Source organism: Anoplolepis gracilipes, chromosome 12 (assembly GCF_047496725.1).
Source record: "Anoplolepis gracilipes chromosome 12, ASM4749672v1, whole genome shotgun sequence".
Lineage (NCBI taxonomy): Eukaryota > Metazoa > Arthropoda > Insecta > Hymenoptera > Formicidae > Anoplolepis > Anoplolepis gracilipes.
Window position 1 is genome coordinate 11,274,918 of NC_132981.1, and position 25,131 is coordinate 11,300,048.

At 33.3% G+C, this 25,131-nt stretch overlaps 2 protein-coding genes across 4 annotated transcripts in view; one reads left to right on the top strand and one right to left on the bottom strand.

Moving 5' to 3' along the window:
• LOC140671856 (uncharacterized) overlaps positions 1-2,700 on the bottom strand; it is a 129,593-nt gene extending 126,893 nt beyond the window's left edge. Inside the window, exon 1 of the mRNA XM_072903524.1 lies at positions 2,483-2,700. Coding sequence (XP_072759625.1) covers positions 2,483-2,497 — 15 coding nt within the window. The 5' untranslated portion in view covers positions 2,498-2,700. The remainder of the gene's footprint in view (positions 1-2,482) is intronic.
• A 174-nt stretch (positions 2,701-2,874) lies between these two features.
• LOC140671858 (transmembrane protein 230) lies at positions 2,875-24,745 on the top strand. 3 transcript variants are annotated; one of them, XM_072903526.1, is made up of 5 exons: positions 2,875-3,250; positions 10,089-10,179; positions 23,725-23,837; positions 24,000-24,122; positions 24,340-24,745. In XM_072903526.1, exons 1-5 carry the CDS (start codon positions 3,200-3,202, stop codon positions 24,475-24,477), a joined length of 516 nt encoding a protein of 171 aa, XP_072759627.1. In that variant the 5' UTR covers positions 2,875-3,199; the 3' UTR covers positions 24,478-24,745. The 3 variants fall into 3 exon arrangements, with proteins under 3 accessions (XP_072759627.1, XP_072759629.1, XP_072759630.1); XM_072903528.1 differs by lacking the exons at positions 2,875-3,250; positions 10,089-10,179 and adding an exon at positions 20,868-21,294; XM_072903529.1 differs by lacking the exons at positions 2,875-3,250; positions 10,089-10,179 and adding an exon at positions 22,853-23,337 and having other exon boundaries at positions 24,340-24,740.
• Positions 24,746-25,131: the final 386 nt, after the last annotated feature.

Below are 25,131 nucleotides of genomic sequence, written 5' to 3' on the forward strand. Positions count from 1 at the left end.
TAAACGTAAAAATAATTAAAGAGAAGTTTGAGCAAGAGAGAGAGAGAGAGAGAGAGAGAGAGAGAGAGAGAGAGAGAGAGAGAGAGAGAGAGAGAGAGAGAGAGAGAGAGAGAGAAAACACACACGAATAAAATCCTATTCTGTACGCTCTTATTCGATTTTCTCGAAAAGTTTGTTCGCATAGCACGGCGAATCCGCGCAAATTAGACGCACCGATATAAATCACTACCATTGTTTTCGACGCGCGAATTTTATTTCCGCGCACGATTCGTTTGTAGCTTCGATCGTGCAAAAGCGAGCGAAAGCAAGGACGACTTGAATCGCAGCGATCGTCTTCCACCTTGGAAATTGATTTCGTCGTAGAATTTTGCTCGCGAGAGATGGTTTTAGGCCGACACTGTTCCATTGTTCGCGCGCGAGTAAAACATGTGAGTATAACTCGTATCAGCGATAAATATAGAAATCATAAAAAGAAAACATGAATAATGTTTTGCATAATATATGAGTCATTTATCTTGATAACAAATTGAATATTTTATCTGTATAAGGCAATTTAATTTTTAATTTAAATTTTATGTAATATATCTACTCTCGCTCTCTCTCTCTCTCTCTCTCTTCCTCTTATTTTAATTTTCGAGATTATATCAAAAATTTTTTTTTACACATCTCATTTTCGAAATAAGTAAGATGTAAAAATTAAATATGAATTAAATATCAATCGTCGCGAAAATAATTATTCGCTGTAATTTAGCATTTATTGATTTAATTCTGAAACATATACTTTCAATTCGTCCGCTAGAACGCGAGTCAATGGGTGGGGAACGGGATTGGGAAGTCGGAGGTGGTTGACGGGGGAGGGGACGAGGGGGACGAAAAGAGTTGAAGCAGAGCATCATGCACAGGGAGAACGTGCCGAAAAAACTGCATCCCCCCCTTCCCCTGAGAAAATTCGTCACGCACGCGCGCGATATATTTATCCGTATACATATATATTGTCAATGACTCGGCGTGTATTGCAAATAAATGTAGCCGCATTAACGATATTTCGGTATTTCGGTGAATAAATAGCGTGCACGCTCGGAGAATGGCTAAGAAGAAAACGATGTCGCGACACTAACAACAAACACTCTCATCACACTTCAACTTTCTTCGCGGACTGTACATGCCTTTTTCGACAAAACACTGTGAAAACATTTTTTTTCCATCCTCGCTACCGCCGTCGTAGCCACGATTTTATTAGCGAGATGATCTTAAAAGCTTCGAAATTGGATTCGCATACGGTGCACAAAACATAACGACATTCTGCTGTAATAACAACGTAACCATTTATCGATTCGATTCTTGGACATGTGACGGATAATGTCGCTTTCCCCGATCGTCTTTTTTTTTCTTCTCATTCTTATGTCGCGCAACATTTGTCACAGCGAGTGCGATAGATACACTATTCCAAAACTAATTCGTAGCGAAAGAGATAAGGATCCGAAAACAATGCAATTTTGTATTAAATAGTCGTTAGGACAATGCGAGTCGAGTTGGCTGCGTTAAATCGGGTTAAGGCACATCTATAAATACCTCACTAACTGAGAGTGAGAGGGAAGGAGAGGGAGAATGATATGGAAAAGAGTCAGAGCGAAAGGGACAGAGATATGAAGTATGGTTGAACAGGAACGCGAGACTAACGGAGAAAGATACATGTGGAGAAAGACCAGAGGAGAGAGAGAGAGAGAGAGAGTAAAAAGCAGAATCAGTGAGAAACGAAAATTAAATATATATATATATATATTAATATAAATATATATATATATATTTATATATATTTATATTTATATTTATATTATATTATATATATATATATATATATATATATATATATATATATATATATATATATATATATATATATATATATATAGAGAGAGAGAGAGAGAGAGAGAGAGAGAGAGAAATAAACAGATAGATGATAATGGCTTAATGAAAGGAGAGAAGAGAGAGAATGAGAAAGAGAAAGAGGGAGAGAGAGAGAGAGAGAGAGAAAAGTAACTGTCTATCTAATGGTATCACACATTTGAAGATATATACAATAGTATTCGTTGCCAGATGTCTAACTACACGATAATCTCCCCACCATTCGTTACCCCTTCCTCCCACTCGTCACCACGCTGTCACTTCTGCATTACAGTCGAGCGAATATTCGCCGAGGTAAATCTGATGGTTACATGGAAGGGGAAGAGAGACGAGGGAATGGGAAAGCGGAGGGAGGGGGAGGGAAACAGAAACGCGGTGATTAAAAAGAAAAAGATGAGAAAAAGAAGCAGAGGAAAGAGACAGAGAGAGAGAAAAAGAGAGAGAGAGAGAGAGAGAGAGAGAAAGAATGTGTGAGACGTTAAGCGCGAAATTTGTTTGCAGCGTTACAACGTTGATGGCGCGACGATATTCACGCTTTACTATCTATATACCCGGCTTTTTCATTCGCGATTCTCACCTCTATCTTTTCCATTTCTTTGCTGCACGAATGTCACTCACTATTCCCACAGTCATCTAGAATCCCTTGGCGCACACACACACTGACGGCACATAGCGCGCGGACATGTATCACGAGCTACTCGCGAGAGCGCGGTGTGCGTGTATCGGAGCGATATAGGTTTGACGCGCGCGGACCAGCGACTCACGGTGCGGCGCACGCCGCTGTCCCATCAAGACTACTTTGTATTTACTCTAATTATGTGACGTCACGGATACACTGCTCGCCCCACCATTGGCCCGGCGAAGGCAGCCGAGCGTCGTCGAGCGCGACCGAGTTTGCCCGAAACCGCGGCGACGGCGCACATGGCGCGCCGTTCGGTCCGTCGACCAGTCACCAGTCACCTGTCGTTTCGCTCGGCATTCTCTTCGTGTTCGTGGTTCGCGACGGTCGCTCTTCGCTTACAGGCGCATTCGTCCTTCTCGTTCGTCGCTCGTCGCTCGTCGCTCGTAGCTCGTAGCTCGTAGCTCGTAGTCGTTGCGTGATCGTGCGCCGCGTAATATCTTTGTTGTTTCGGCTTTTGCGTATGGAGTAAATACGCATTCATCGCGTATCCGCCAGGAATCGAGAGTAACTCGCCATCACATCGAGCAATATTCGGCAATGTAGTCCTATCGAAGAATCGTGCGACGTGTGAAAACCGTGCGTTGCTACGAATGATGACACTTTTTCGAGAACATGGAGGCAATGAAGCGATCCTCGAAGACTTTCTGTGACACCGTGACTTCAGTGAGTGAATGCCGTATCATTTACTACGTATATTGTGTGTGTATATATACATATTTGCAGTTTGCAGTTAGTATTTTAAGATTAATTTACTGCGTTCCGATACATATATCGTTTGTTATTCTCGCATTTGTGTGTATTCGTAAACATTAATGTAACGACACAACTGCTAAGCATTATTCGTGTTCGATTTTTTTTTTTTTTAGGCAAAAGTATTTTACTCTGTTCTACGAAATCCATGTAATAAATAAAATTACGAGATTAGAAATTAATATAAAGTAACGCATCAAATTCATATCGGACAGAAAAGCTTTAAAGTGATTTTTACTTATTTATTTCTTTCGTTTCTCGTTATCGAAATTATTCGAATTGAAAAAATATGATTATATTAAAAAAAAAGAACATTGTTATACTGTGTCTTTTAAATTTATTATTTATACTAGACACTAATTAATGCTGATGATAAGTTTTGCAAAATAAAACAAATATGTATACATATTTAACATAAAACAACATGCGAATTTCTTATTTCGTCTAGCATTGTTTGTCAATCGAAAAGTGAAAATTTAAAAATTAACCTCTACTTTTTTCCTAAAGCAAAGTATAGCATATGTTAAGTTTAAGTTAGGTAGTGATAATTAAATTATTATAATAATTAAATCACTTCGCGTTCTTTATACAGTATCGGAATAAATTTCTATTCGATTTTTATTGTAAATATGTTTAAAAAAAGAAGAAAAAAATCATTTGAGAGAGAGAGAGAGAGAGAGAGACTTTTATTCTTTATAAAATCTTATAAAATTTAGGAAAAAAAAAATAAAGATGTATCAATCTGAGTTAAACTAACATTGTTTATCAAAAGCGTTCTATAGCAAGTGATTTATTTAACTGAATTAATATTGTTCGTGCAAGATAAATTAATGTTTTGTGCAGAAAATGCATTGTATATGCATTGTTTGCAAATGCTAATATAAACATGCGATATGAATGCGTGGCGATATCAAATGCATAATAAACGACACTATCGTTAAAAAATCATATTTGTTTGTCCCATTTATTATCCAAGGCTCTTTTATCCAGTTTCCAATATTATCCATTTCTCACAAAACTACGGATTCTTCGCACTTTATGGTTTCCGCTCGCTCACAGATATACACATTACGTATCGCCTGCTGTGGTCGAGTCAACAAAAAATGTATTTTACGTCATCAAGGGTTCTTTTCTTCGTAATCGCTCGGTATAACAAATAGATTTGAAACATTTTACATAATTATTTCGTTTTCCGTATAACTTTCATAAGGATTGAGGTTTAATTTTGCGTTTGTTCTAGACAAAACGTTCTTGTTTTGTTGCGATAAAAGGCAACGTGCACAAAGAAAGAGAGAGAAAGAGAGGAGAATATATTATATATATATATATATATATTATATTTACATACGTATCAGATGCCTCTTCAGGCAGATTTTAGGTTTAGGCCTAATTCGCGAGACACTGATTAACACAGCGCTAGGATTAGCATTCTACATACAGGCTGGTATAGTGTTGTAATAAGTTCGTTGTTTTTTCGCGCTTTTAATGATTCCCGCAATTTTTCATCGCGACAGTTTGACAATGGAGACAAACTGATTCTTCAAAGTGTTTTCGGAGACGAAAGATGATTTCTTTTATCCAAAAATTTCTATCAAATATTGTGCGTAAAAGAATCTCTCAAGTCTTACAGAGGAAATAAACTTATTTATAGAATTGAAACTGAACGATCAGATTTGCTTATTTAAATCTATGCAATAAAAATGCAAATGTAGTTGAAGGCTATTGCGGAAAATTCAATTGTACAATATATATCGTACACACGTATCGCAATACATATGTGTGCTTTTTGACGCTTTTTTGAAGCGATACATAGTTAGTATTACTATCTTGTCATAAAATAATATAAATTAGATATTGCAACGCTTTAAAATATATACTGATATCACAAACAGAAATGATTTTATTTTATAATTTGTAATAATTGGAAGAATCATCGAGCAAAATGTGCGTGTAAAATGGTCATTTTTTTACGCCAAGTATCATTGCGTGATGACGCAACGACAAGATGCAAACACCTTTATCACACTTTTAATTGACACAATTAAGTATGATTGAAGTTCTTGAATTTTCCGTAATGGCCAAACTCTCTTCAACCGTCATTCGGAAATGAATTTACATGCGAAACGTTAACGTACAAAAATTAAAATTAAAAAATGAACGATCTAAATCCATAAACTGATAATTTTTTGAGAGATCGGAAATGCTCGAACTTTTTGCATGCTAATTTGATTTATTTTCGATAGTATCTCAGATATCTGATATCTCAGAAGAACTAAATGAATAATTACGAAAATAGACATTATTTATACGTGTATTATTAACATTCGCCACAGATAATGTCGATTGTTTATTTGTGCGGAATACTGAATAAACCCTCTGTCCGATTGAAATCGAATTCGAGATAATGCAACGCGCAAAAGGTATATGAAATTGATCGAGTTCTAGCGCACCGTTAACAACGACTGATCTTCGCCTAGACTAGATTTGGTACCGCGACCAGAATGTAAATGGATTGGGTAAAGTATCACAGCTGGCCCCCGGTATAATATTGAAAATCAGAATTAAACGAGGAATTTTTTTGAATGAGGTGAAGGGAGGAGGGGGCCTTAAAAGAGTCATATGATCGTCTCGACTCCGTCCACTCGAAACCAGATTTCTTACATGTTACCCGTCTTATTATTGTTGATAAGTCATCTATGAAACGTAGAAAAAATTATACAAATAGTAGCTATCTAAAGATATCTCGAGGTTTCCGATGGACGGAGCTGAACCGGTCAAACTCCCTTTTTGCGCGGTATTTATATCATATCCGTCATGTATATCATATAACCATTACTATATGTATTAATAATAATAATATTAATCACGTAAGATTCTCTTCTCCTCTTGTTATCATTAATATTATTATTATTATCATTATTATTAACTCGCACGCTAAGGTAATCGCTGTGACGGTGCGCGCAGAAAATTGCAAAGCAAAGCGTTTTTTTTCTATAACGGAATTATCATTTTACAAGTAATTTTAAATATTTAATTATCCGAGATAATTTTATTTTTATCTATTAATTATTATGTGTATAACGTACATATACGTAAATTTAAGAGAGAATATAAAATATTATTGAGACAAATTTTTATCAAAAACAGCTTATTCATAACTTGTATCTGCATGATTACACCGACACAGCAAATTACTTTTATTAAATTGAGGAAAGCGTGTCGAGATCGCACGAGGCTTCGTCATATTTCTCTCGAAATTCTACTTTATACATGAAAATTATAATCACAGTTTAAATCACCTCGCAGACTTTGTATTTGATAAAAATTAACGTTCTCTATTTTTACTGTCGATTTAGACTTACACATTCATGAAATATGAGTCTAAATCAATAAAATCTTGTTTATTTATAAATCAAGCAATTAGAAATCAATACAATTGTAAAATTTAGTTATATATAATTAATTAATACTGTAGTAAAACACTAATACGAAATACTTTTAATCAATACATATCATATAGCATATATATAATGCGCCATATATATAAAATACATATATTTTAATGATAAATAATTATGGCGAAGTAAGCGAGGAACACATATTGAAAAACGCGTATTATAAGCCTAAATGGCCGACTGTTACATTGTGAGTAAAATTTAACTTAATTTCATTGGAAATATTTGAATATATTTTAAATAAGTGCGTTTTTCTAAACGCATTGCTACAAAAAATTATCGATAACATCGACAATTTTCTTTCAAATTATGTATTTGTCAACATAATAGGATTCGCATAAACTTTAATGAAATATATAATTATAATTATAATATTAACTCAGAAATACATAGATATCCAATTCCTGAGATTTTCACGACGTTTTGGAAAGAGTCTGATATGAGGAATCATACGAGGAATTTTGATTCTTCGTACGTAATATTCTTGTCTAACTAGAAGCCTCGCACGAACGCGATGCATAATAATATCGAAATCTCTTAAAATATTTTCTATCTTTGACTCTTTCGTTTTTATCGCTCGAAGAAAACTGCTCTCTGTACGTGATATACATCCACGTTATAATATGTAACTAAAAACTCCCGTTCGACACGATATTTCTCATTTCAAAATTGTTGTGATTTCAATTAATCTTCGATAATAATTCAAAAATATAATGTTATATTATTCACAGAATCATTGTCTTGAGTGTCACTCGTATTAATTATTATTATAATATTTATATATGGACGTTTATTTCTATCAAACTAAATATAGATACAAGTAGCTGTTAGAAAAGGTGTGCAGAAGTATTTGCATATCATTTCTAACAGAACTTTACGATTTTGCGATTTACCTAATGTTTCACTGTTTATCAATGTTCCGTGGCAGAGAGCGTGTCTTCGAGCAAACAAAACGTAAATTATGGACCGTCGCGTTTATCGCTATAAACGTTCCCTATAAATTTATTCGTCGCCATCGCAAGAGCCGTTAACTTCCACAATTTCCGGTACATCATCAACTACCGCATCGTTGTCCTCCGCGGTATTTATCCTCTCCTCAGGCTGTTCCTCGATAGTTTCAAGAGGTTCTTTTTCGTTGGCGCCTTCGTCCTCACCTTCTTCCTCCCCTTCGGACTTGACAATTGACTCATCCTCTGTGGTTCCCGTAAGATCTCGTATCGTTTCCTCACTTTCCTCCTGATCGCGCAGAGCCGTTATTACCCTCTGCTCGATTGTAAGCTGCTTGACGGCGTTCTCTAAATTATCCCTAAGAATATTTGAGTCATTCTCACTCTCTTGCCACATGAAAGGCATAAAAGTCATTCGAACGAGTTGATAAAGCCGCCTGAAGCCCAGTTTCTTGTATAGACTTTGGCTGGCTTCATTTTCTGGACGTATCACTACAAACGGGTAATACCCTCTCTCGGCTACGCGTTTCGTCAGGTACCTAAAAATTTTGAACAACGCCTATATTTTATCATATATATTTTAACTTTGTTACACACACACACACACACACACACACACACACACACACACACACACATATATATATATATATATAATAGAATTGGATTACAAACAGGTTGATATATTTATAAATGTAAAGTATCATAACATGGAGATCTTTTCAAAAGTCATTATCATTGGCGTTATCATGCGTTGCAAGCATTGAACGTTTAAAGGTCAAAATTTGCGTACCTTGCTAATTTCGTCCCATAACCTTTTCTACGATATTCCGGTTTGGTTTGCATAGAGAACATAGCTCCGTAATAGGACTGAACCATCCAAGCAGCCAAGCTACCCTTTGCAAACACACCCGCCGCAGGTAATGTCCCAATGAGTCGCAGGAAGAGCTCGTGGCACTCCATGTCATTCGCCGGATATAATTCGTGTATTCCTTCGGCATGCTCGCTCTTGAGAGGCAATACCTGGACGTCAGAATCAGGTCTCTCGTCCTGGCTTTTCTCCTCTTCTTGCTCGAAGTCGTCGCACGCGCAGACATCACCCACGACCGTTTCAATGGTACCGGTACCTTCGTAAAGACGCGTTAACTCCTCGGCGATATCGCAGTGAACGAAATTAATGTACAAAGATCTCGACCAGTCTATTAGAACGTCCTCCTCTCGGAGAAGACGAAGCAGTTCGAGCCGATCATTCGGACAGAAGACACCGACGCTCTCGTACACCAAACCGTTTGGCTGGAAGCACAACGGAAGACGCGATTAAAGCATCTGTAGTAACTGTCTAACATTCAGAAAAATATACAGCATGAGCGAAGAATGACTTGGGAATCTGTAAAACTTTAACGAGTTATTTATGGCTGTTGCCGTGGCATTTTCCCAGCTTTATAAGAGCTTGTAGAAATATATATATTTGATACTTTGAGATGCGTTAATGACACGTGTTCTGTATTAAACGTATAAAACGTTTATACTCTGAATTTGTGCCAAAAAATACACGCGCTTAATAGTTGTCGAAAAACGGATTCTTAACATCGAACTGGCGATACGAACGTGAATGAATCAACGCGGTTGCTAAATGTCAGAGGATACATCGTAATTCTTCGATGCAGTGGTACGATGTTGTGAGAAAGAGTATTACGTACATAAACTTAATAATCAACGGTTACTGAATTTATGGTACTGCGGAGGTAATAATTAACTAAAGAGCACAGGCAAAATAATTTTGGAGGACTGATATTAGACGAATCGCGAATCGCGACTCGCGTCAACGGCGACAACAAGGATAGAAAAGTCTGGCAAATAGCCAAACTTATAGAATATGGGCCAAACCCATCTTTTTGCAACCTGTATTGAGAAATGGCGTGCTCGGAATAATGAGTTTCTGATACTTGTAGCAAGGAATTTTTGTGGCAAGCTTTCTTCGTTTTCTTTCACTATATGCGATACCTCGCGAATTAACGATTCAATAATCCGGAGAAATTACATTTCCATGTATTTACAGTATTACACTCGAGCTCATTTTTTTTCAATCTTTAACGTATGTATCTCGTTGCCAGGAAAGAGATTATATTGTATAAAATACAAATCACAAGTGCGATATAAATTAGATTAGATAAGTTTAAGGCAAAAATAATCTTTTTGAAATACAAGGATGTAATTAAAAAAGTAAGAACGAGAATGTATTACGGTAAGTAACGTCGTTAGAAATTAGAACTTTTGTTTAAGATTACATCGAACTAACTTCCTTCATATAATCTTAAATCACAGCATAAATTTAATTTATACTTACAGATAACGTCATTCCGGGGAAATGTAAGCAGATTGCATCTTCAGGCCAATCGTTGGCCACGTAGAAATGGAATTCCCAGACTCTATCCCGCATGTAAGTTAATACAGTTTGATGAAACTGTAAGAAATTATAATATAATATTAATATGAAAGATATTCTCCTGTCTTTTAAATTAATAATATAAAGTACTATATTTTACATATAACTTACTATATAAAAAAACATGTTTTCATAAAAAGTGGACTAACATATATATTTTATATTAACTTAACTTTATAAAATGTGGAATAAAGGAGAAAGACGACAAGAGAGAAAGTGGCATTTATATTGAGGTGAAGAGAAAAAATTTTTTTTTATCTCATCAATTTTACTCGTAGAGTTATAAAAAAGTTATAGATATTCTTTAGAAAATTGTCAAAATAAAGGGAAAGCGGAAAAATAAAGAAAAGAAGATAGTACAATATCACAAGGCCTTGAGTTTTATAAAGTAACCATTTAGAAAAAAATCTATCTCTCGTTGTAAATGAAATACTTTATTTTGACCAAAAACTGTGTGTGCACACACTTGTTTTTAAACATATAAAAAATTAGATTTTATATGATGCAATTGAAATTTATTTTAAACAAATATTAAGTGCTTTGTCACAATCAAGAATTTCTTGATTGAATACACCAAATGAAAATAACGAGCGAAACAAAGAATGTATAAATCTCACCCAAAAATAGCATAATAGAGGATAAAGTAGTGAGTAGTGATGTTAATGCAGTTTAGATAGAAAGGATCGATAAAAGTAATTGCACTTTTACACGACAGCTCCTTTAGACTTTCCGAATTACCAAGTTGACGTCAACTCGAACGTCTTATTTTTATACGGATTGTAAGAATCGTGTAAAATATTTTTATAAACGCGTTTGATATTTAGACGAATAGTTGTTATAAAATATATATTCTATAAATAAACACACGTGTTTCAATAAAACTTTATGCAACATCTAACTTTATAAAAATAGAGAAAAAAATAATAATGTCCATGCTTTATTTTCAAGATTTTACATATTTTACAAAAAATAATTCATTTCTTATTAAGCTACACACATATTTCATTATTCTGTGAACAAATTTTCTATTTAAAGAAAGCTCTATGCGTACGTATATTGACATTATTTATGAAAAAGTTTCCCTTATTAATTATTACGATGTAGCTATTAACAGCCTGTGATACAAACATGCACAATACAATATGTACTTTTTATCGATTTAAATACACAATCCTTGTACATTTTCTATAACATAGCAATATTATCTTTATAGATATATTATTTTTATTTAACAAGAATTTATTTATTATACTTATTGTAAGAATTATCTGTTAAATAAAATCATGTGTAAAAAAATCAACTTATAATGACATTAATTTTAATCAAGAATATTATAATCATACAAATATATAAAAAGACTATTTCGTTAAAAATTAATGGTTTTTATACGTATATTCTTATGTTTCAAAATATATAAAGTTTATACGCAACAGTTAAAAGTTACATATTGAGATATTGCGTAATATACACGTTAATAAACATTAATATACATTAATATACACATAATGTGTGTATGAGAGAGAAAGAGAGAAGAGAGAGACAGAAAGAGATTATCGATATCAAACCACAAAGATTGATAATGCAAATGTAAGAAACGGTGGAAGATTGTTAAATCGACAAATTATTTAAAATTATTTCAAATATAGCTTCACATTTGATCGATATCTATGAAATATTGTTGAATCGACATTGGGAGGTGGCACCATATTTAATACTGTACCAAAATTCGCAACATGCAACATGATTTCACGACATGATATTTGTCTGTGCATTTTCGCTTGTAAATGTTAGATAAATCTCGAAATAAAATAAATATATGAAACGTAATTCTATTTTTAATTCAGATAATGTGCGAACAGAAACATCGGATAATATCAAAATTAAAAAAAATCATCTTGAAAATAAACTTTATAATATTATAATTATTATATAACAATAAAAAAAACAATATATTTTAGAATGCTGGAATGAGAATTGTAACGAAATATCCAAGGAAAGGGCTATAAAAGCTATAGAATTTTGATTATCCTATAACATGAGATATACATAAACGCAACCATCGATTGTATTATGGCTCATATATCCAAAGTAATGTTCATGCTTAAATCACTTTGAGAACCGTAAACAAACCACAAAGGTTAACGGCGATATGATAATCGTACCGCAGTCGTTTACGAATCATTGCACAAAGTCATTACTTCATCCATATATCGCGAGTATTCACGATGATAAAAAAATCATGACAATTTCAAGATTCGCTATCGCTAGTTGCTAGTGAGAATTTCATCAACTTTAGAGAAGGAATTTGAATTTAATTTATTAATTTATATACAATAATATATATTAAACAATTATCGTTCCAATTTGAATAAGAATTGCTATATTTTATAATACGTGTTTTATAGAAGTAGAGTTACCTACTACCTAGAGTTACTCTGGATCGACGTTCTACATCGAAGCCATGCAAACTTTCTTTGCTTGCTCTAGCGTACTCTGACTTAGAACATTGCTTAGATTTCCATCTCATCGATACCGTTGCCCTCTTCGCATCGCTATTTTCCCTGGTAAATAAATACCCAGCTCGTACTTTACTCGTGTGCTTTCTGTCAGGTCAGGATTGTTAAAGGAGATGGAGCTTTCTCTCTCTCTCTCTCTCTCTCTCTCTCTCTCGGATACATATCGTACCTTATGATTTTCGCGTGCCGTTATTGATAATATACGCGACGTTGCATGCGTCCGACATATGCGATTTGATCCACGTGTTACTTTGGGACTCGCGAAAGTGATCCGGAAGAGTTAACGACGTCGTGCTGTATAAACATTATTAGACCGAGTCGGCACGAAAAGGATTGTGCGCAGGCCCCTGCAGTTTATCCCGGAATAAACCGCAGACACATACCGGTTCCTACAACGAGCGGCGAAAAGGTGTTCAGGGGTCAAGGTCGCATCGTATCCTGACGCACACGTAATGTTGCACACATTGCTTTTTCGTCGCTGCACATGTAGCATGTAATCGATGCACTTTGCATGCACCGTATCGTCAGAGTTTACCGATGACTGATCCCCGCAACAAATACATGCCGCTCGTGATCGCCGCGACGTGTTTTCTACCAAGCTACTCTCCTTATCTCCCTCGAGTATTATGTACCATATACCGCGTCCACCTACGCTACTTACTTGTTTTTCTATAAATAATTTGTCAGGCGAGCGGCCTGATTGGTTTCTGGTTTGATATAACTCACTCTCTCTCTCTCTCTCTCTCTCTCTTTCTCTCTCTCTCTCTCTCTGACGCCAGACTAGCGGGGAGAGACGATGCGACGATGGAAAAGCTACGCGAGACAGCCTGTTCGATTCAACAATACATATCTCCCTTTGTAGGGCACGACTATGCGGCGATTGAAAACCGAACCTTGCGACCTTTCACGTTGAAAACAAGCCTGCTCCTCGTTTATCTATCGTGAGACGAAAATATATATAACTTTAGGATTTAGCGTGACCGTTTACATAATCGAATCAATAAATTGATAATACGAATCACCTTTGTCTTTCTTAGGGTGCACGATATCGTCGTGACTTTTGCCTAAATGTGATTTTCAAATGTGATTTCATGACAACGTTAGAGCTTACGAAACGCCGACTGCGTTCATGATTATCGACTAATGTCGATTGTCACGGATTTCTCTTTTTCCGTGATACCGAAAAGGGAAAATTCGATGTTAATACCTCGTGGTCGTGAGCGAGGTCACGAGATCGGCACTGCGGTGATTCGCGAGTAATATGACCGCGACGTGTGCAAGCAACGACCCTGGCCTTGATTTTGATACACGACGGTTTTTTTTTTTTATTCAGGTAGCGTGGTCGCGCGTCATAATGTTGATGCATTTAATAATTGCAGAATGAAAGAATTGCAGAACGAAGCTTTTTCAATTGATATTTTCGCAGGCTGGCGTTAGTTAGATTAGAAACAAGATTAGACTAGATAAAGGATAGAGGGAAAAGAAGAGGAAGTCAATTATTTTAATATTGTGTGAAATAAACAACTGATGATTTTAATAAAATAAAAAAAGAAAAAGTAATACAATCATCGCTTCATGAAATGGTTCATGTTTTGTTAGATTTAAATATGTATTTAATTAAAAAAATTAATCATTTAAAAAAAAATAAAAAAGTTATTTTTTTAACTTTCGCAGTTTGTTTTTCATAATTTAATTGAATTGACAAAATATTGAGATTTATGTTGATGAAATGAAAAACAAGAATAAAGAGGTGTATGCAATTATTTATATCGATCCATTAAATATATACTCTTGATAGTTATATCGTAGAATAAGCGGTTAAATATATATATATATGTCTTTTTTACACCAAGCTGATTTTCTTGATAAAGAAATATTTCTTGTTATTAAAAAATTTCATATTTTTTTTATGATTAAAATAAAAAAGCAGAGATTTGTTTGATAACTAATTACTTTAACCAATTAATATAAATATATGAAATATTTAAACATTTAAATTTAATGTCACTATATATTGCTACGCTGCTGCAGGTTTAATACTTACTAGTCAACGAGCGATTCAATAAGTAGTAAATAATTAAATTCATTATATAGTTATTGATTATTCCGGTATTGTGCAACGATCGATCGAGTTTTACAAATATTTGAGCATTATTTCTATAATATTCGACGTATTACTTTCACCGCATAAAAGATTTGCAGCATACATAATAAGATGTATATACAATATATATATGACGTACAACGCAAATCTTAACCCTGACCCTTTACAACTATCGGCATTTGGACCAGGTTACGACGCGATTTAGGCATTGCGCTTTCTCTCTATGACGGTAATCTTATCCCCGAAGCGCCAAGTTGGTCCCTCGAGAGTAAACCGATCTCTCTCTTTCTCCCTCTATCACGGCCATGTCATCTCTCAAGATCTCGGTGTCAAATGAGATAGCAAATATTGCAAGAAGCAAACGATAAATCCAATTTCGATCCTTTTACTCCTTGTTAGTTTCAAAGTTATCTATTGTCTGTATAAAAGAATTTTTTCTCAATATACGTTTTTTCACGTCCTACATGTATATGTTGAGTTATATTGAGTTCGAGATGCCTTGTTGTTAAGCCGAATGAAACGTCGAATGCAAAAAAGGTGCCGAAAGTGGGAATATTTATTACAAAGCTTGTAAAATAATGAAGCCCGGCTCTCGTACTGTAAACTCGCTTTCGGCGGCCTTTCAATTGTATTATTGATCGGCAAAATAGTCGTTAGTTCAATTTATTGCTCGCAGCGGAGGCTGGGGTCGTTTACAGACTAAACGGAGGCTAATTTGCACACTGAATGGAGTAATTAACTATCTTTGATGAACGCAATGTCTCTCTCTCCTCTCTTTCTCCTCCTTAGAGCTTACAAACATAAAATTTTCAATATGTTTAACCTTTTAACGAGACGACTTTGGAAAATGCAAATAATTAAATTTAATAGAAAAAGTAAATTTTCTACAAAAATAAAAACTAAACAATTGTAAAATATCTACAATTTCGAAAGTTTGTTAAACATTTTTTGTGAGAAATAAAAGTGAAAATATTTGTTATATGATAGTATTACAATCGACGTTTTAGCAGAAATATTATATATATATATATTTATATTTATAGTACGATTGAAAGGTCACCGAAAGCGAGATTGCAACATGAGAGCCAGGCTTCGTTATTTTACACTTTTTGTAACAAACATTCCCACTTTCTGCATTCACTTGCAGCTTATAAAGTAACATATTTAGTGTAACAGCTATAAAGCGTCATTAACTTTTAATTTGATGTTGATGAAAGTGGAAAAAATATTATACAAGAATAAAAATCCTCGACGAATATAGTAATGAGAAAAAAAAATAGAGTATATGATGGAATTTATATATAACTGCAAATATATGTTTATTTGCTTTTTATTGCTATGCACATCACAACTTTTATTCTCTTGTATAATATTTTTCTCACTTTCATCAACATCAAATTAAAAGTTGATGATGTTTTATAATATATATAGTCTTACACTGAATATATTGTTATTTTATAAACTAATGAGGACAGAAGTAACGACAGAAAGATGTAAACTGCTTTAACAATATATAAGTCTAATTATATAATGAGATTCCTTAATAAAAGTAAAAATAAGAGTATTTAAAAAAATATATTTCTATCACGTCGTTATTACCAAAGATATATGAGAAATATTTCCGGTTACGAAATATATTTTACGAGGAATTCAATATTTGAATTGCACGAATCGCAAGTGTAAAAAAAAAAAAAAAACATATTTTGCAATAAAAAATGAATAGTTGCAGAAAATACATACCTTTAACGAATCAGGCAAGTATCCCGTAAGAAAATCTAAAAGATTAGACAGCTCTTCTTCAGCGAGTAGACGAAAATTCCGACCTCGTTCTACTGCTTCGGGACACTCCATGCTGAAACTAATTACCGAGAGATTATTACGTGAATGTGAAAGATTGTAAACTTTCAAGTCTTCTTATAAATGTCAGAAATAAAGTGGCGATTAACTCGAAATTGCTTTTGGAAATACATAATTTATAGCTCTACTTTTATACGTAATCAATATATTATCTATCTAATCTAATTTTGATGAAAAAAAAAAAATTAATATATAACTTTTCAAGGATGCTAAATTATTTGTTCGTGACACTTGGAAAATGTATGAAAAAAAGTTGTGTGTGTAATATATTAGCAAAGGCACGCAACGCGAGGCTTCACCTGTTCATTATATATATCGCTACACGGGTTTCAGTTTCCGTGGACTGTGGACTGATGCATATCAGCGAAATATTTATGTATAATTATGAATGGCGAACAATATGACGAGCTTGGTGTTAATGTATATTATTATTGAACAATCTATAATTTGAACTTCAAGGCCTTACTCAATGCACATGCAATGTGCATTCAAAACCTCACTAGACTCTTTAAGTCAATTTTTATTCTTGTTAAACACAATTGAACTCTCGATATAAGATTAGTATAAAATACAATTTGGCGATTTATTCGGAATGCTATAAACTTTATCGCATTTATACGATTTATTCCACCATTATACCGCATAACACGTTACTGAATGTTCTATCCATATTTTATTATAAGATAATAAAAAAATTGTAGTAAAAACATTTATTATCGATATGTAAGAATAAATGCGAGTAAATAAAATCAAATTTATAACGTACTCTTAATTAAGTGTATTATTATTATACTGAAGGAAATGCGGAATCGATCGAAAAGTTTGTCTCTTTTTTTTATTAATTTAATAACTTTATAATAATTTCTGCGAATATACAGAAGAAATATTGGCAGTATTTAAGCGCGTGTTTAGCGCAATGTAGGTCAGCATAACCTTTGTAAAATTTCCTCGTACAGTAAAGGGCTTCTTTTGTTTTAACGACGCGTATAATCTTAAAATTTGTAGGATTACGATGTAACTGATCCAACAGACACGTTAAATTTGCGTTGCGCAAGCTAAATCGAACGTCCAATTATCGCTTATATAGAAAATACATAAAAAAAACGAGACATTCATTACTGCTTTACATCAAAGGATAAAAAACTGGATAAAGCTGGTAAATCGGACAAATTATTAAAATAAAATATACATGTATATTACCGGTGCATACATCACGTTAACTCTTGCAAATTGTTTTGGATGAAACGCTGCGAAAATTGCAATAATCGTGAGGCAAGTAATATATTCCAGATAAATATTCCAATCGTTGATTAAGTGTACAATTTCGTAAATTTATTCCTACCACAATTCAAACTGCAAAATATAATATGCATTGCTAAAGAAATTTCCACCCACATTTGTTATATAGACTCTGGTTAGGCGAGCACGATAGTTGACGTGAGCGAAATTAGAAAGAGAATCGCCTAATCTTTATTATGTGCTTTTATTAAATAATTCTAATAATAAATAACTACTATAATAAACTTTATAAAAGATAAAAAAAAAAAAAATCATTCGAATTGTACACTCAAATTACTTAGTTCTTGTCTGTGCGTATTTGATTGGAGAAATGAAAAGAGCAGGAATTTGATTCACAATCACAGTGAAAGTGTACGGAACACTTTGAACTATAATCATCAGGTGTGATAATGAAACTGTGCAAGTATACGAAGGAGCAAAGCTCTCATCGTTGATATATCCGAGTTGTAACGCGAGAGAATAGCGATACTTTGACGCGGAATTTGCAAGTTACAAGGGTAGTAGTGGGCCATCGCGTGAGTGATTGCCATCGGAGATGAGAACACACTCGCTTTAGAGATACATTTTCAAACCGCCGGTATGTCACTAGTCACGAGACCGCAAGCGGTGCCGGTTGCGCGTGTTGTGCAATTCCCGGTCCCCTCTTAACACCTCTAACCCCCCTTTCCTTTCAAGACTGGTCCAATCTGAAGGCTACACATCGCTATACGTATCTCCACGTCGCGCTAACCGACGTGCCATACGATCTCTCTTGCCGCTTACATCTCGCGCTAAATCCGCCAAATTGCATGTACGTAATGCTTTAAGAATCGATTTACCTGAACGAGCGGGAGCCTGAGTCGTCCGAGCACGCCGCGCGCGGATCCTCCTCTTGGAGAGGAGGACGACGGCGACGTTCGTACACTGGGATCGTCGATTGATCGCACTGTTACCTCCGATTGATCGCGGTGCCGAATGTGCGAAACTACTACGTGTGCAAGGCGTACGGGTTTGCCGCCGAGGGTGAGAATGGTCGCGGGCTGTTGTCAAGGGGCTGTAGTTCCAACGAAGGAGGCACCCACCCTCGCCGCCCCCTGAACCCGCACTGCCGCGCCTGGGCCATCGTCGTCCTCCATGCACCGAGCGCCGTCGGGATGATGACACGCAGGCGTAGTAACGCCGACAGTGCCGCGATTCAAACACGAGGTGCCCTTGAAAGACCTACAGGGCCGTAATAACGTTGTAGTCCAGTAATCCGAGACTAAGCTGAGTCAGCTCTTTTCTTAAGCTGTCATTTTTATCGAAGAAGGAAGAGACGTCGCGCTCCTTTATCAGATCCACAATCAATTACACGGGTGATTGTCTCTGTAAAGGGAGCCATACAAATTTTTAATTATTAATACGAAGATGATGCTCGAAAGCAACGTACACGCGAGTTATTCATATCGCTACTTAATTCTAAAAACGGTAAAATTTTTCCGCAAAGTCCAGACTTGTACTTTTTTTATTCATAAAGCGCGGACAATAAATCTCAGCTAGATAAATTGTGACAAGTTTGGCTAATGCAAATGAGGAAAAAAAATTTACGAAAATTATGCATACATGCATCAATTACAATAAGTAACGATTGAAATGAATAAAAGGGATAATTCTGATGCGGTATATGTATACTTAAAGGCCTCGTTGCGCACAGAGCTGCAGAGTTTCCCCGCATTGCTTCTACCTTCAAAAAAGTATAGTTGGAGTAGAAGCCCAGGATTGCGCGCGCGCGTACATCTTGCTGTCGCATATGTGTCATAAATTTATTAGAAAAATTATCGCGGTTAATATATACAATAAATTCGAATCAATTCCTTAAATAAAGAATTCATATCGTCTCTTTGTATTTTTTCTGCGTTCTTTTTTTTTCTGTAAAAGAAAGACTTTATTAGCAAATGCATAATTATGCTCCACGATCAATTATATGTTTAAAATGTAATATAAATAAATGGGTAGACAAAGCGCTTCCACAATGTGCGGATTAAAATTCTGTACACACGTTGTAAAATAAATTTATATTAATATGCTACTACTAGATGAAAGAAAAAGATTAAAATAAGAGGAGCGCAAAATAAAAAAAAAAAAAAATCATGTGAAATCGAGTCACATATATTATACAGTAAAAACGCATGCAGTTGTAATAAAAGCTCGAATAAGCATAAATAAAATCAGCAATTTTAATGGAGTATATTCCGTATATAAGCTCTGCAGGATAATATAGCGTCTTGTACGTTTCATAGTTTGAGATGCAATATTTGTCTCCTTAAGTGTGGTAAGAATCGATAGTAAATTCACTCATAAAACGAGTAGGACGATACAAAAGACTATATATACATAAATTTATTTATCAATGTATTTTTCGCTCGTATGTATAAAATAACATTAAAACGCGATTACCAACGAGGCCTCCTTCTGTGCATAATTTTGTAATTTATACGAAGAACGTGTATCACACATACATTCGTATCTACTATTTTTCTTATTATTTTTTTTCTTTTAATTGCTACTCTTTCGAATTATGCTACTGTAACTTGCTAACTCATTGTCAAGACGATAAGTGTATAAACGACAATGCGCTTTACGTAAGGCTGTGCTACGAATATTGTTATTATACAAAATAGCTGAAAGAAATTCGTTTTACGATATAGAATCACGAAACGTGAAAGCACATGGTATTTTCAAGATATTGTTCAGTGTTATTGTTATACTTGTAATTTCTATATGCATTTGTTTCAACAGTGAAATCGTGAAGTCAGCTTACATGATGATAATTTATCTCGTTTTTTTAACAGAATTCGTTTACGTGTTTCAATAAATGGATCAACACATGAAACAGAGTAAATTTTACATCAATCTATATTAAATTCAATATAAATTAAACATATTTTGGATTATTCTATAGTTATCAACACTTTATTGACTGCTACTTCGCATATATGTCATTTTTTTAATTTAAAGTTTACGTAAAATTACAAGAAGTAGCAATTCATAAATCGTCAGGCATTATTTATCGATGGAATTTGATTGGCATGTCGTCCTTGATTTGATCAACGATTTTCGTTGACATTTATCGTTTATAAAGATGCTCAGTATTTACTGCGCATCCTGGGGTGCAAGCCACCCTCCATCCCAACATGGCACTGTCATCAGTATCGCGACGCAGGGCGAAACACAGCCTCCTGTACTCTTCCAGATCGATCCGTGTCTGATTGGCAAGCAAACTCGCCGAAAGTCTCGAGGTCTAGAGTCTGCTATGTCAACGAGCAGCACGTGCAACGCTGATCGCTATGCCAGGCTACCGGAATTCCATATTCGGTATGAGTAACACAAGAGACCCGTGTAATATTTTAATTTATACTATGTAATGGCTCTAACCTCAAGATTCATCTATCAGTGAGCGACATTGCATATCACAATCATATCACTCCATAATTCTAATCCGCAGCGGAAAATAACGAGAGTGACTCTTGACGACATCGCGTTGACATCAACATCGAAGAAGAGTTACATAATCTGATTCTCCTATATTTATATTTTAACCGATAGTTACAGTTGATCGATTACTGTGAATGCCTTTGGAGAATAAGATTGGAATTCTACGTAAGTGGCATGAAGAATAGAAATCTATTCTTCATGGTAGGCGGATATCATAATTGTCAAATAATTTCAACGAAAAATTTTTCATTCACTCCACATCGACATCTGTCACATCTTTCATTGGTTTTTTTTCCAAAATTAATAATTGTATAAACATCATGGTACATAAACATTATTCGCAATTGATGATACTCAAATACTACACGTAAGCTATAAAAATTGACTTATAATTTTTATATATTGGCTTATATCTCTCTCTACTTTTTTTTCAATTCTGTAACAGTGTCGATTATTGGATATATATATTATATAATATAATTGATAGCAGAATAAGAATCCCTATAAGATGAATAAGACAAAAAGCGCGAATCGAACAAAAAATTCTGTGCAAATAAGATTATGAAAAACTATGTATCAAATATGACAGTAAATAAAATATATATATATATATATATATATATATATATATATATATATATAATATTTAACTGATATTTTAATATCATATTTGATACATAGTTTTTCATAATTTTATTTGCACAGAACTTTTTATTCAATTTGCGCTTTTTATCCAATTTATATAATATTAATAATATAATAATAATAATAATAATAATTACAATTATAAATTTTATATTAATTTATAAAATAAATATTTTTAATTTACAAAATTAATGTTTTATATATATAAAATACATTTTTTATACTTTTTAATATAATACAAGAAATTACATGCAATTTCTTTGAGGCTAACAAAGACATTTTCTAAAGATAAATGTTTAAGAACTTGTTAAACATTTATATTTAAAAAATGTCTTAGTCTCATGCAATTTCGCTAACACACGTTCAAAAGATGTTTATAAAAGATCCATAGGATGTTAAAAAATGTTTTAACATTCTATAGATCTCTTATAAACATTTTTTGAACATGTGTGCTCTCTAATAGCACACATGGTCATTATAAACATCTTTTGAATACGTGTGCTGTTAAGCCCATCACACAATGCCAGACAATAGAGAATAAGAACAGGGAATAACATAGGTAAGAAAGAGAGAAAAAATCATCTGTTTCTTTCTTGCCTGTGTCATTTTCTGTTCTTATATTGTCTATTATTGCTTGGCATTGAATGATAGACTTTAGGGTTCTTCTATTGTATTGTTATAAAAAGAAAAATTTCCATTCTATGCTAAAAGAAGTTAGTTTTTGTATATTGCACATTTATTAATTTGACAATAAAGTGATTTATAATTTTGACTAGGTACTATTATACTATTATTACTGACGGTCATTCTAAGAGATCTGAATGATCAATATCTTATTCAGAGAATGACATGATTAATCTTATCAATATATAAAGCAAATCTTGAATATATAAGTTTTTTCATTACCTGTTTGTGGTAATGAACTTTATTCTACATTTGCTGAAAAATCTTCTGCCTTTCATCTCTCCTTTTCTACGTTTTATTCCCGCCGGAGATTTTATAACTGGTTGCATTTTTAGCCATAGATAGCAGCGGTGGACAGTAGATACGGTAATGCCATCTTCAAGCAATTCGTTAAACAATATTTATCGCCGACACAGTTTCTGTCACTGTACCTTGTACCTACATGTTGTCAAAGTTGCGTCATAAATGATAACGATATTATACGTTTGGTATAAATATTTTGAACGATTTTAGTGTACAATTTTATGCACAAGCAAGAATTATGTTCTATGTTCAACATACAACAAACATGAGTATTGCGAAATAATTTTGATGGTAATAGCGCTTATTATTTATTGTCGCAATATATGACATAAGATAGACAAATAATTAAATGTCTAACAATTGACACTGTTACAGAATTGAAAAAAGTAGAGAGATATATAAGCCAATATATAAAAAAATTCAATTTTTATAGCTTACATATTGATTAAAAAGATATGAATAGTAAATTCCTTAAATAACGTATTTCTTTATATAATTTGTTCTTTATATAATTTTTAAGCCACTTGATGATTTTGAAAGAGTATGATTTAAAATTACTTGTATAATTATAAAAATATATTTACTAAGTTACAATTATAAAAGTATAATATTAGTAATAGGATTATACATACAAGTATTATTTGCATCAAATAAAAAAAATAAAATATCTTTTCGCAGATTATATTCATAAAGTGGGTATGTGCAGAAAGAAAGTTCAGAGTGACAGACAATTTGGCAACGTGGATTACACACAACTTACAGAAACCGACAATGGTTTCTTTGATTCACAAGTATGTAAAAATAACAATAAAATTATAAAATACAGCATATTTGCATTATTGTATATTGATGATAATTTATCTATCTTTAAGTACATTTCTTGTGGTACGTGATTGAAATATTTATTTCATATAATTAACAAGAATAATAATAAAGCTAATCTCTTTAAATAGTTTGTAAGTCCACCAGTGAAGATACCATGGAAGGCTATTACATTAGCGGCTCTTCTATTTGTTGGAGGAACCATTATGCTTATTATGGGAAGTTTGATTGTGAGTGGACACATTGATTCAAAAGTAAGATTTCTTTCATGATTATATATTACCGTTATGTAAAATTGTAATTGTATATTTAATAATATATTTTGTAATATAGTATAGAATTTAATTATTGTCTCCTAAATATAAAAATCTAAAAGTACATAGAGAGAATACAAAAATCTGCTAAAGTTATAAATATTGTAGAAAAAACAAAATCTCTTGTTTATATACATTATATGTATGTATGTTGCAGTATTCGGATCGCATGTGGCCAATGATCATTTTAGGGGCCTTGATGTTTATACCAGGAGCTTATCATATGAGAGTAGCTATTTTAGCATATCAAAAAGTACCTGGCTATTCTTTCGATGATATACCTGAGTTTGATTGAATGAATATGTATATATGCACATAGTACTTATTTATTAATTTTAATCTATATTGTTTAAATCTCTATTGAAAAATGTGCATTTAATAATATAAGAAATCTTTTATTTATGCAGTAGATAAAAAATTACATCAAAAGAATATGTAGAAATATATTTAAAAAAAAAATTGTTTTTTTTTCATCTTGCATTGTAAAGCATTCCTATGTATACTTAAATATTTCCTTATTAGGAAAAGATATAGAAATTGTGTAATAACAATGTAATACTGCAACTATTTTTTATAAAACATTTGAAAATATCAAAAATTATTATAGATATTTAATTATATATAAAAATATATTATAATAATATATTAATTATATATTACAAACATTAAGATATTTTCAAAATGTAAATTTATTTGTGGGTATTTACAAAGACAACTGTGATTATAGTATCGAAATATATATTCACTATAAAATTCTGTAAAATTGTATTTATATGTGCTTATATACTGCTGTTTTAGACTTTATAAATGTGCACTGTTAATGAGAATTAATTATATATGTATACATGTATACATAAAATAAAAATTCTTATCTCTTAAATGCTTAATTTAATGTTTCTCTTTATTGTTTGTTTATCATAATTTCTTTTCACAGGATAAATAAATAATC